Genomic DNA, 12,985 nt, shown 5'->3' on the forward strand with positions numbered 1-12,985 from the left:
TACCCCAAAAACGATGTTTGATGAATTACCTTGTGTATAATGGGCCCTATTGATTGAACATGGGATCGTTGTGGTCTCATATAAGGTGTTTGGTTCAAGATGAAAGGTGTCAATTTGTCACGTGGCGTGGTACAAAAAATGAGGGCAACATTTGTGCAAGGCCGATTGGTACATGGGCTTAGCCACCAATATTGGTTGCTTAAGGTGACCATGATGGTGAAAAGCTAGCTTTTAACTGGTGAGTTTATGGCCTTGCATGGTCGCTCAAGTATGACCGCGACATGTAGTTCGATTACTCAAAACTCGAAGAAAAAAAAAAAAAGAAAAGAAAGAGAGAGTAGATTTTCATCACCAACATGCCTTAAGATCCCATAATCTAGATATAAAATACAACTCAAAAAATGAATTAATTATTTATCGTCAAACAAAGTTGCAACTATTTGAGCTCATAGTTACAGGTGATATCTATTAATTTACTCAATCAAATCTCTACTTCCACAACAATAACTAAACCAAACCAAATAAAAATGGTAAGAAAAATAAAAATATATTGTTACATTTTCTAATAATGTTGGAAAATTTGATTAGTTCGAAATCGACTATCAAAATCAACTGTGTAATCGTCCATCTCATCAACCATGTACTCTGGCATCTTCAAGTTCCGAGCAGTCTCGGAATCTTTCCCGTCGGTTAGAAGCAGTAACACCTAAAGAACAAATTAGATTAAGCCACATTTAGCAACATATTTACTAATAGACCATAGGGAACTAAATAAACTATTCATTTACCTCACTCATCGATGGACGCCAAAACGAGGATTGTCTTACACAATATGAAGCTGTTAGAACTAACCTACGCATCTCATCCATATCGTATTTACCTTCAAGTTTCGGGTCCACTACTTCCGCGATTTTCCCTGACTCTATAAGAGGCTTTACCTATATAATTCACTCATTCAAGTTTACTAATCCATGAACTAGAATTAAGTTATTAAAGCATTTTAGATTATAAGAGTTGGTGTCTCCTTACCCAAGATAGAAGGTTTTGCTTTGATGAATCGACAGGCCTCCGACCAGTTATGATCTCCAAAAGAAGAACCCCAAATGCAAAAACATCGGTTTTCTCATCCACAATACCATGCATGAAGTACTCGGGCGCTAAGTAACCAAATGTACCTTCAATTGGAATGACAGAGTGATGGGTCCATTGCTTGGGAAGCCATTTTGCAAGTCCAAAATCGGAAATCTATAGAGATGACACCACTAAATTCAAACTTTTTAACGAGTCCGCCAAACATATTTTCAGAAGAAAAAAAAAATGTTCGTTATTTCACCTGTGGTTCGAAATCTGGTCCAAGAAGTACATTGGAGGCCTTTATGTCCCGATGAATTATCCGACGCTTGCAACATTTATGAAGATAATGCAAACCCTTAGTGATTCCAATAGCGATCTTGTATCTAATCGGCCAATCAAGCAACTTGCAAGGCCTACCTGTGATGGAGACTCATTGAAAAAGGGGTCAAAATTTATAAACTAGACTACTCCTGCTATTTTCAACTTTGACAACGAGAAGTCGGTTAAGGGCAATTCACCATGCAATGCCGATGCCAAGTTTCCATTTGGGGAGAATTTGAAGATCAAATGGAGCCCATTTTCAAAGCAACAGCCAATCAAATACGCGGTATTAGGATGGGAGACATGACCTATTATTCCCAATTCCATGAGGAACTCTTTTTGCTTATTTTCATCAGTGTTGTCCGTAGCTAGTCTTTTCACCGCTATTGTTTGTCCGCCATAGAGATCACCCTTATATACGTCTGCATATCCTCCTCGCCCCACAATGTTATCTGCCATTTAAAGGAATTACATGTAAGAAATTTTGAAGGCGAAAATAGATGTACAATGTGCTTGGCAAATCAATCAAGATCTACTCTTTGTTGTATAGGGTTGTGATAGATATTCTGAATCCAACTAGGGACCGATTACTAGCAATGTAGTGGGAGTTATAAATGTGTAGTGTAACTCATTTTCGGGTTACAGGTGTAAGAAGCTGATCGGGAAGAAGTACTGTTCATCATTTAACACAGTTCCCCCCTACCCAAAAAGTGGGAGTTCGGGGGTGGAGGCCCCAAAAGAAATATTCCCAAGGTTATTTTCATAATTTCACTGGTATTATATAAAAACTTAGTCAGGTTTTTCCTACGGGTATATATTTCTATTTTCGGTGAAGGGTGTAATCTGTAATTATGAGTGTTCTCTTCATAATGGAATCAATGTGATTCATGGACGTTCCTCAACCTTGAGGGAACCACGTAAATTTCTGTGTTCTCTTTGTGATTTGCATTTGTTTTGTTTCGATTCGTTTCTTGGCTTGATTGCCCCTGCTTTCTTAATAATAAATGGGAGAAATCCTGGGCTGTAATTTCTTTCTTGAATATAGCAAATCACACTCATCTCATCAGGAGATGTTGGCATTGTTGAACCATGCAGATCTTATTGTGTTCTTTTCTTTTATCTTTTATTGCTTTCGTAATTTGATCTGGTCTTTCATGTTCACAAGAGTAAGTATGATTAATAATACAATAAATCTACATATATATATATATATATATATATATATATGAGTCTGCGTATCCGAGTTCTAAATCAAACAAAAATTAGTATATCATGCAAATCATTTGCAAATGCAAAAAATTTGCAGCACTTTTTGGGCTGCAAACTATTTGTTGAAATTTACAAAGGGTTTAAGACGTTCATGCAAATAATTTGCAATGCAAAAAAAATTCAGAATGTAACCAAGCATTTGTAAATTAGATTCCTATAAATCATTTGCATTTGCAAATGATTTGCTTCTTACCAAGCAGGGCCTTAGTGTCAAAATATTTACCTGGGTGAAAGTTATTTGTTGCATTCGAGATCTCATCGTAGCTGAAGCACCGCCACAAAGGCTGTGAGTTTTCTTTGTCAGAAAAGCTCGCATTTCTTTTCCTTTCTCTTCCATCGATTGAGGAGATGAACAAAGGGAATAAGAGCTTAATTGTCGATATGTGCTTCCATATTTTTGAGTGGCTTTCATACTTTCGTGTCAAAGGAGGGGATTCGATGATACTAGAGTCCCCAAGACTAGAGCAATCTTCCTCCACGCTGCCTGATTCTCCTTCAGGTCCGTCAAGAACAGCTCGGGGTGAAGGCTTATCATACTGATTACATTGATATCTACTCTTGTTAAATGAGTTATCTCTCTTCGTCTTCGAAAAGATAGCCTTACCAACACGAACATCGTTGTTAGTCCTTCTCAAACTTGATTGATCAAATCCTGATTTGAATGCGAAGATTAGAAAAGAGTTAAAAGAATGTCAAATTTTAAGATGACCATGTTAATCATACCAACCTTCATTAGTTGAAAATTCAGATTCCGAATCTTGGTGGGGACGCCCATTGATTCCGATTGAGACCACCGAACAACTATCAGGAGTGTGCTTGAAGCAATACTTAGTAATTTCAAGTGAACTAAGTCATAAAAGAGCAACTATGAGAAACTTCTTTAGTTAAAAGCCAAATTATTTTAAATATAAGAATGTAGCTCACCTATTTGATTGGTTTCGATTTCTTGATCCACCAACAATAAGAATTGTAGCTCCGATGGATATTGCTTCGTCAATTAGACCTTTTCCGATACTTGAAGTAGTTCCTACTCTGGCTTCTAGGTTCACCTGAAATTATTGGATTAAGTGGACATTTTATCCGATTATTTCAAAGGTGGGTTTTACGGGTTAGTTTTATTTTCTCTAATGTACCTGTTTAGACTGGCAGATTTTGGCGAATTCTCCAAGCATAGATATAACGAATGCTTTTGCTTGACGAAACTTCTTATTGAATCTCTTAGATTCAAGCTTCTTGGACGATTCCTTAACTACTATTAGTCATCAAAAAGTGAAATTGGGTGAGATAGAAATCCAACCAAATTCAAGAACTTTGCCCTGCCACAAGAATCTGATTCGAGCTGATTGAATTGGGTCGAAATGGATTCAATTTAGTCAATGGGTCATACATAAAAATTGAGAAAATTAAATTATCTAAGTTTTCAATTATTTAAGATCAAACATACTAACCAAGAACATGTAAGGCAACAATAGTGTCATTTGGATGAGCTGCGACTTCCACCGCCCAAGAGAGGATTTCATTGCTCATTTCGACATCTAAGGAGATACCAACAAGTATTTTTGAAGGTGTGGAAGGTACCATTATTTCTATTGGATCAGCAAATAATTGAACCTCAGTTAAATTTTTGCAGGAAATCTTGGTTTTGGTTGTTTCTAGAGAAAGATGATTTGAGTTCTGTTTTTAAGGTAATATATATAGAGGAAGAAAAACATGATTGATTTAGTGATAGGGGAAGCCACCTTAGCTCTCATTCAAAATTTCTTGTTTAAGAAGCATAATAAGAAAGCTTTTAAAGTGGAAAGAGAAGTGATTAGTGTATGAGTGTGGTGTTGCTTACTTTCTTTTTCTTCTCTAATATATCTTCTTGGCCTACTTCAAGTGTTTTTTGGTTGGGTGATTTGGGAGGGAAGCAAAGGTGAGTATGTATTTGATTTTGTCTTGCAATGGAAGCAAAAGAAGACTCCATTTTAATTTGAAAAAAGTAAGATTTTGATTTGGTAGGAGAGCTCATTGACACTCAGTGAGAGACAGAGAGAGAGAGAGAGAGAGAGTTGTGGTTTAATTACTTTTGGTACCTACCTCCACCATATTAAAACCCACCATAAACAACATATTATCACCATAGATAGTCATAGAGACATAATGAGAAAACACATTAGAAATTTTGGTTATTTCTTTCTTCATTCCAATAATACATCACAAGCCAATGTGGTCTAGATCCTTGGCTGAATTAGAGAAACATTTCTTACTTCAGCCAATATGGTCTTTTAGAAAATGTGTACCATGTTGCTGTGAGACACATCGTGATCTCTTCTCGATCATTCGATGGGTCTCACACTGGAGATATCTTAAGGGGAAACCCACCTAGATGAATGATAGTAGCCATTTGAAATCCAACCAAATTATTTTAAATTATAAAGGATGATGGGTACATCAGGTTGACAGTGGATGTAATATATATTATTAAAACATAGGAAAATAAAAACCTGAAAACAAATTCCTATTTTTTGAAAGTTGCAGGTTCTAAGAAATGAAATTTCTGTATTTTGTAGCAATCTAGAGTTAGCAGAGACTCCCTTGACCCAGATTTTCCGAAACATTCCAAAAACATTGATCAATGTTTTGTTAGAGTCGTGATTTTCTGACACCCCTCTGACGTATGCTCCCATACTCTTGCTGATGTGGCATGAGTTAGAATCATAGATTTTACCCTCCGCATACACAACTTCACATCCCCATAAATATGTGCAGTTGTGTATCTCGAGGGGAAAAAATCTATGGTTCTAACACATGTCACGTCAGGGAGTGTACGTGAGAAAGGTATCAGAAAATCATTATTCTTTGTTATATTCTCAGCCAAAGCATTCCATTTATGAACCATGACTCCTCTGGCATCCATTTTTAAGGGAATCTACCCCTAATCCAAAGAAGATTTAATTTATTCTTGAATGATAAATTACAGGAACTTTAATAGGGTTTGTAAATGCAAAAATTTGCTTTACCTCATGATCCTTTTTAACAAAAGAGTTCTTTTCTTGTTCTCCTGGGAGGGCCTATAACAACATTACTCTGACGCCCAAGTCAAAATTTCTAGCACAAGTAGTGTAGAGTATTTTGAAAGAGGAATTTTTTCATCCCTTTTCGGTGTGTTGCACCTTTGTATTTATAAGGGTTTCTTACCTTAGGATCTCCCATATTTTCTCCATGATTCCCGTCCGATCACTTACGCCCATTTAGGGATTTGCCTTGATTTCCGCAAAAGCAATTATACCCCATATTCTATACTTTACGGGATTAGTGACGAGTTCCACTCCAATGAAGCTTGGTAATTCGGCTTCTCTGATTGGTTAGGTTATCATGTAATTCGATTCTTTGGCTAAAATTCCTCAAGATTGCCACGTGTCGCTCGTTCGAGAAATATCCTCCAAGGGATTTATATAGAAAATGAAGAAAATCCTAACCAAATGGGATAATCATAATCAAATCTTAATCACAATCACCATCGAACCTAATCTAATTTCTAACAATTTGATGTAATCTAAAACTATGATTTGGTGTATCATTGTATACCTTATTACATTATTTCTATCAAATACTAATACCCTCCCTCAAATTGATGGTGATCAATGATAATTACAAGTTCGCTGAAATCAATTGCTTCTTGTCCTCATCTTGTAAGATAAAAATGGTCATTGCATTTTACTATGTCGTTTATGAATTGAATAGTTATGAATAGGCTCGAATGTGTAGAAAAGGATTAAATGGTTCGACTCAAATACGCTTGATTGGGCCATAATTGGTTTTAGGCAAAATCAATAATTGAGATTGGGCCTCTATGGGCCTAAATGAACTTGATCATAAAAGACTCAGAGGTTTCAAAATATATAAAGAGCTTGATCACTATGGATTCAAGGACTCTTGGGTACGAAAGATTTGGGGTATATTCTAACCCATAAGAGATGATTTTGTTTTTGGTTTTTTGTTTTTTTGTAGATCAAGGGTCGTATTTGGGCTTCGGACGAGAAGGTTGGATTGTAGCAAGTAGGCTATTAACAAGATCAACATGATTTAGGACCTTTAATCAGAATATTCATTCAGCTTTTCAAAGAATTGATGATCAAATTGAAGGAGAGGTTGAAGATGAAAGATTATTGGTAGAAAAGTCAAGGGGTTCTTGGCAGATATTAAAGAGGAGAACATTTGGTTCACTTTCCAGTAGTCAATGTGAGAAAACCAAGGTCATTGTTTGTCATCAGTTTGAAAATACAGGGGTGTATCTCAAATATTAACCAAAATGAGTCTTTTCTTCGTTCTTTTCTTATGCCAGGGTTTAAGGCACTACCTAGTCCTTACTAGCATTTCCTTGAAACTTGACTAGAACAACACTTTCCATAGGAAAAGTTTACTAGAACATATATTTAAATAAATAATTGTAAATATATCTCACAAAGTAAATTTATGGGCTTAAACTTGGGCCATTGTGGGCCTATGCTAAGATACAATATTTTACCTCAGGCTTTGGAAAGGCCTAAGCATGAATTAAGCTGGGCATTAACTTCGGCTTTTCTTCTAGAATGGGCATGGATAGGACTTTGGGGTCAATGTGGGCTTGGGTTCACCTAGGCTTACCAGTGGCCCGGCCCATCGTAGGGTACTGAGTTGCCAAGACTTTATGCACAATTCACTTCGTCTACACTTACACCCCTTGACATATGGAATGATACAGACCATAGCCAAGTAATTTAGATATCCCGTGTAATGAGAACGATTAAATCATTAATACTCCGAAGAGCTTAATCTTAATAAATCGTAAAAGAAACATATCCGTAAAATGAGTATAGCAATGTTTTAAAACGATATAATTGATCATTATAGGGGGATCTTCCCTGAATATTTCTCATTGGATCACATGATAAGGGTAGATTCGTGCTTACTTCTCATCAAACTATTTTACTTACTAGGCAGTCTTCGAATTTGACCTCAATCACTTTTATTGGAAATTTACTCACCCTCCCCGTCCCATCCTTGGGCAATTGGTGTATTGAATTGTATTTTTAATGAGTCGCGAGAAAACACATACATATATGGAATAGTCTACTTTTTTTACTCTAAAATCATTTGGGAATACAAGAATAATTATATTATCAATCGAAATTGCGTATGTGGAGGATAAATTTTTATCTTCACCTTGAGATCTATGTCGATAACAAATTTTACAAATTTACTACAAGATTCGTGAAATAAGATTGCAAATGATTTTATTTATTTTGATGAAAACAAGAGTATAAATCTCAGTGTTTTCCTCTAATATTGATCGTTGTAAAAACTTGTTGTAGATTGCAGAGATAGAGATTAAAATATGAACTTGGGTAAGTCGAATTTGTTCCACAGGGACAATAAAGATTCAAATGTTCATTCGGATCAAAAACCAAAATAGAGTTGTAAAACAGATTGGTTTAAAAACAAAACAGATTTGCATAAAAAAGATAGAAATTAATTTGCAATTGAAATAAAAACAGAAAGTAGAGATTGAAGATATAAAAAAGGGGCTTACAGAAGTCAATTCAGCCTTTGCAAATCCTCCATAATGCAAATTAATTCTAGGAATAACTCAATCCATATAGCAAGTCATTGCTCATGGATCGGAAGGTGGAGCAGTTTAATCATCAATGGTAATAAAAAGTTATTCATGAAAATTCATATTTAATTGAGATTGCCTAATTTATATTTAGATTCTTCACAGAGCATAATCGTTATTGAACTTATCTAAGTAATGGCTATCAAAGTTTGAATCAGAAATATAAACTAGATTATTTAATAAAATGAGAGTTTTCAAAAAAATTAACATGTAAGCAAAATAAGGAATTAAAACTACATTAGAGGGATGAACTTGCTCCACATCCTTGATCTCTCTAAGGAGGATCTCACCACTCATTGCAAGGTTCATAATTGTAGCAATAACAAAAGGAAGAAAATGATAGATGAAGAAGATGATGTAAGATGAAGCTGCACTTTTGATTCCTTCTTTAAATGGTTCTCTAAAGAATTACAAAAAGAACTAAAAAAATAATTGATCCTCTCACTACTACAAAAACTCTCTCTAAAAGAAAAATCAGGAAAAATGTAGAGAAATTAGGGAGAAGAAGAGGGTCAAGAGGGACCCCTTCTCTTAGGGATGACCCTTCAATTTATAGCATTCGTAATCGGGTTGTCGGGTCAGGTTTTTACTTGATTTGATTCGAAAGGACTATTCAGTTACAACGGCCGAACCATCTAGAAACTTAAGTACAAATCTCGAGGCAAGATTCCTCGAGATCACTACGAAGCACTAGGGCCTTACCGCGGAGCGGTGACGTGACGACGAATTGCTCCGATATTTGATTGGATGCTCTCTTTTGGCTTGTACATTGTAACGAAACTTGTTACATGATTTGTTGACTTCCGAATGTGCCTTTTCACCTACAATTAATAATAAATTCTCATTAGGTTCATTAATTTGGAAATTTCATATATTTTGCTATTATTTATAAGAACTAACATTTATACTTGATAATATTTGTAGAATTATGGTCCAAAAATTGATTTATTGAAATTTTATTAAATATATTTGTAGATTTTCTTCTTTCCGAACTTCACATTTTATCAGCTAATAAAGTTGCTTTAACGATGACTTTGTTTGTATTTGATCTTCTATAGATTTTCTTGTTTTTGGGCTTCACATTTTATCGACCGAACAAGTTTTCTTGACTTTTAGAGAAGGGTTTTATGTTTGATCTTCTCTTTAACCGGAGTTCGGATATCTGAAGAAGATTGCTTTGTCTTTGGAAGAGAGCTCGAGAGTTTCTTCTTCTCTAGAAGGAGAGCTTCTATCTTCTAAGAGAAAGTGACCCTGATCCCCCCTTTAATGAGAGAGGTGTTGGTTTTTATAGACTTAAAAATAATTTACCTTTCCAATTATACCCTAACTTAAAAAGATTTGATTAACTTGTTTAAAGGTTAAATTTGTCTAAATCCAATTTTAAGGATTTTATGAGCCAAACTCATTTATTTGTGTGTAAGGTCCAATATTTAATATGTAGATTACTTGAATTTGTTGGATCATAGGCTTTATCTGTCAAAACCCAAGTCCATGCCATAAAAGCAATTTGTTACTAACGGGTTTAATTTTTGTATAGGGTTCATTAATAGCTCTTAAAGACACTTTTTATGGAATAAAAGAGATTATTTATAATTTTGAAAGATTTTAAAGGCTAGTGTAAATTTTTTGTATCTACAATCTATATCACCATAAGTTTAAACCCATAAAAAAATCCCTCCCTATCTAAGTATCAGTGTGGTATCTACTAAAAAAACTTTGATGCCAAAGTAATTTTCATAGCTAAGGTATACCTATAGACTTTCTTTCTTTTTGACATCTTTCCTCCACGTTTCTTTCTTGACTTAATCATGATTTAATTCTTGATCGAATCTCAGGATCCTCATTAAGATTTTCGAGATTCAACATTATCTTGAACATCATTTGGACTCTCCATGCTCTACTTTCTATTGCGTGATGATCCCCCTGATCTCCCGAGGATGACCAATGGAATCCTGAATTCCCGAGGATAATCCTTGAGCTTATCAATTTAGGTTTACAAACTAATTTATTTTCATAGAGTCTAAACCTATATGACAATGACCAATGTAACATCACTTAAAAAACAATATCAATCTTTGATAAAGTTAAGATTATAGATTCATATAAAGAAAGTTAGGCAGAATGTGAATTGGATCAAGAAAAACCATGATTGGGATACACATAGACTGGATAAAAAGTAGTGGCCAGTATTATTTCTTATTTTTGCTATTACATCATCACTATTTATTAAATATAAAAAAAAAATTTTAAAAAAAGTTAACTAAGAAAAATCATTAACATATTTTATAAAAATAAATAAATAAATAAATAAAAATTGGTCCAACCAATTTGACAAGTTTTGAGGGCAGTTGTATCAGAAAAGCATGAATGAGGTTAGATATGTGGGCCAAGTGTGACCCAACATACAGACAATAACCAACAAAAAGCTGAAATCGTCGGCCGAATGGTTTTGTTGAAGGGCCAAGCTTATATAAATCTACTTAAAGAGTGGGCCATAGTAGGCTTAGAGCTTTGGACTGACACTCCATAGATAGCTTTTCCTTTTAATTAGCAAATCTGTAACAAAAAATAGGGAAATGGGTAGCCCATAATGATCGTACAGTGAGAGGGCCCATTACAAGTCATTGTGTCCTAAAAAGGATAAGCATCCATCAAGGATGACACTGACGCTTTATCCACTAATTGAATAGTAACCCTAGGATTAAAGAACAATTTTGTGGATATCAATTGGACGGTTGTGATCCTCCAGCGGAAGCACTTAAAATTATAGATCAGTAATCATGTAGATTACCTGAAGTTCATGAAGAGAAGATAATCTCATCACAATTGTTTTTGTGGTTAGCTAATTTGTTTCATCTATGATTAACTAATTGAATAACAGTAGGAAACGCATTATAATTTAAGTTTATATGCTTTAAAATATTAATGCCGTCTTAGCTCAGTTGGTAGAGCGCACGGCTTTTAACCGTGTGGTCGTGGGTTCGAATCCCACAGACGGCGTTATTTTATAAATCCGATGTTTCACGCTTCAGGGCTGTGGGGGACAAAATTCTTTTACTTTTATATAAAAAAAAGACAAAGTTCTATTAATTTTTTATAATAAAAAAACCCACTTTAGGACTTCTGTGGGAATTTCTTTTCTTCTTCTTTTTTCGTGGATTTGAGTTTTTCCATGAAATCTAGGGGGCTGTCATGTCATGCTGGATTTCTACTGTGATAATCTATTTTAACAAAATGACACTTGGTAAGATTTAGAATCTTAATGGTAACGAAAACTTTTTTGCCTCACTTAAAGAAAGAACTAATAATGTACATACTCGAACGATCAGATTAATTAACAATTAGGTAATAAAGAAATTTTAGAAAAATTACGTATTAGAGTATCTCCTTGTTTGTTGTTTGGGGTTCTCTTCGTGTCCAATTTCTTATGCCTAGCACATAAAGAATAATCTCTTTATTAGAAAGACTAATAATAAAATGACACGTTAAAACATGATAACATAGTTCATGTGGCAAATGCATAGATCCTTAGATCTTTTTCCTTGTGTATCCCGAAGAAAAAGATATATGGTTCCTTGCACTTGCCACATCAACCACATATGTTTTAACGGATCAAACACCATCCCAACCCAACGAGAGATTGGGGTGGTTTATAAACAGAGATAACTCATTGTTGCAAATTATGCAACAATTTTTTGAATCTGTTATCCAATATGATTCAATTTGTTCAACAAGTGAATCAAATTTAAATAATAATCCAAAATCCAGTAAAAACAACTTTCCGAAAATGTGATCTCATGGCACAATATTGTTAAGAACAAAAATCTAAGACTTTGAAGAAAAAAAAAGTTAATTTTTATCGTTGAATTTTAATTTTAAAATTGAGAGCTCGGTAGTCGTCCATTTCAACATTTCAGCTTAAACTCAAAACAATTTTTTTAACCTAATTTTTTTTAATAAAATCTAGAAGGTTGTGGTGTTGGATTACGACCCTTAGTAAGATTTGAAATCTTATATTTGTGTGTAACGTTATATTTATATAATATATTGTATGTAATATTATGACTTGAAATGTATCAATATCTGAATCCGTGTCCGAAAAGTATTCAAATATCAAAAGTAAGACGTATTCAAGTCCAATATCAATCATGTCTGATTATATCATCTATTCGTTTATAAAGATCCAATGAGGACCCAAGTCTCTCTCTCTCCAACCTTAAGTCTCTATGGATTGGACTCGATTTCATGTCTTTGGGCTCATTTTCAAGGAAATGCGGCTACATTTTTCTTCTTGTCGGCCACGTCTCTCTTTTTTGTCTTTAATCTCATATATTACATCATCTTTTAAACGTCTCTCTCTATAGCTATCTATGGACTGTATACTTCATTTTTTTTCTCTCTTCTAATTATTTGTGATCGATTGTATAAGGATCTTGTTGTTTGAATGTCGGGCACGTATCGTATCCTATTTTTACGTTAGCCATCACTTTGTTAAATGCACAGAGTGACAAGATGAAATTACTTGAACAGCTATGTCTTTTTGTCTAAATTACTGAATCAGACATATTGTTTTTAATATTTATGAAAACCGTTATATACTTTAATTATCATTTTTTTTATAAGAAAAGATTATCTGGATTACAGTTTATGACTTTAATTATTGATTTTATTATACTCCCATAT

At 34.3% G+C, this 12,985-nt stretch overlaps 1 protein-coding gene and 1 non-coding gene across 4 annotated transcripts; one reads left to right on the forward strand and one right to left on the reverse strand.

Moving 5' to 3' along the window:
- Nucleotides 1–422: 422 nt before the first annotated feature.
- Nucleotides 423–6,598, reverse strand: LOC147392856 (Protein kinase superfamily protein). Of its 3 annotated transcripts, none has more exons than XM_086457056.1 (10): nt 4,113–6,598; nt 3,798–3,913; nt 3,589–3,713; nt 3,392–3,510; nt 2,888–3,316; nt 1,593–1,847; nt 1,334–1,491; nt 1,030–1,245; nt 789–938; nt 423–706 (listed from the first exon to the last, which is right to left on the reverse strand). In XM_086457056.1, the coding sequence occupies exons 1-10, from the start codon at nt 4,243–4,245 to the stop codon at nt 563–565; spliced, it is 1,845 nt and encodes a 614-aa protein (XP_086313182.1). In that variant the 5' UTR covers nt 4,246–6,598; the 3' UTR covers nt 423–562. The 3 variants fall into 3 exon arrangements, with proteins under 3 accessions (XP_086313182.1, XP_086313181.1, XP_086313183.1); XM_086457055.1 differs by having other exon boundaries at nt 3,798–3,916; XM_086457057.1 differs by having other exon boundaries at nt 465–706; nt 881–938; nt 3,798–3,916.
- A 4,631-nt stretch (nt 6,599–11,229) lies between these two features.
- On the forward strand, nt 11,230–11,302 carry TRNAK-UUU (transfer RNA lysine (anticodon UUU)). The gene has a single exon. It is a non-coding gene; the product is annotated as a tRNA-Lys (tRNA).
- Nucleotides 11,303–12,985: the final 1,683 nt, after the last annotated feature.

This window comes from Akebia trifoliata, chromosome 10 (assembly GCF_017979445.1).
Source record: "Akebia trifoliata isolate Shusen 1 chromosome 10, ASM1797944v1, whole genome shotgun sequence".
NCBI lineage: Eukaryota > Viridiplantae > Streptophyta > Magnoliopsida > Ranunculales > Lardizabalaceae > Akebia > Akebia trifoliata.

Coding starts and splice junctions, on each gene's coding strand:
- LOC147392856 (XM_086457055.1), bottom strand. CDS start 4,245: ATGGTACCTTCCACACCTTCAAAAATACTTGTTGGTATCTCCTTAGAT. Junction 3,511..3,588: donor AATCGAAACCAATCAAATAG/GTGAGCTACATT, acceptor TTTATGACTTAG/TTCACTTGAAATTACTAAGT. Junction 3,317..3,391: donor TGAATTTTCAACTAATGAAG/GTTGGTATGATT, acceptor CATTCAAATCAG/GATTTGATCAATCAAGTTTG.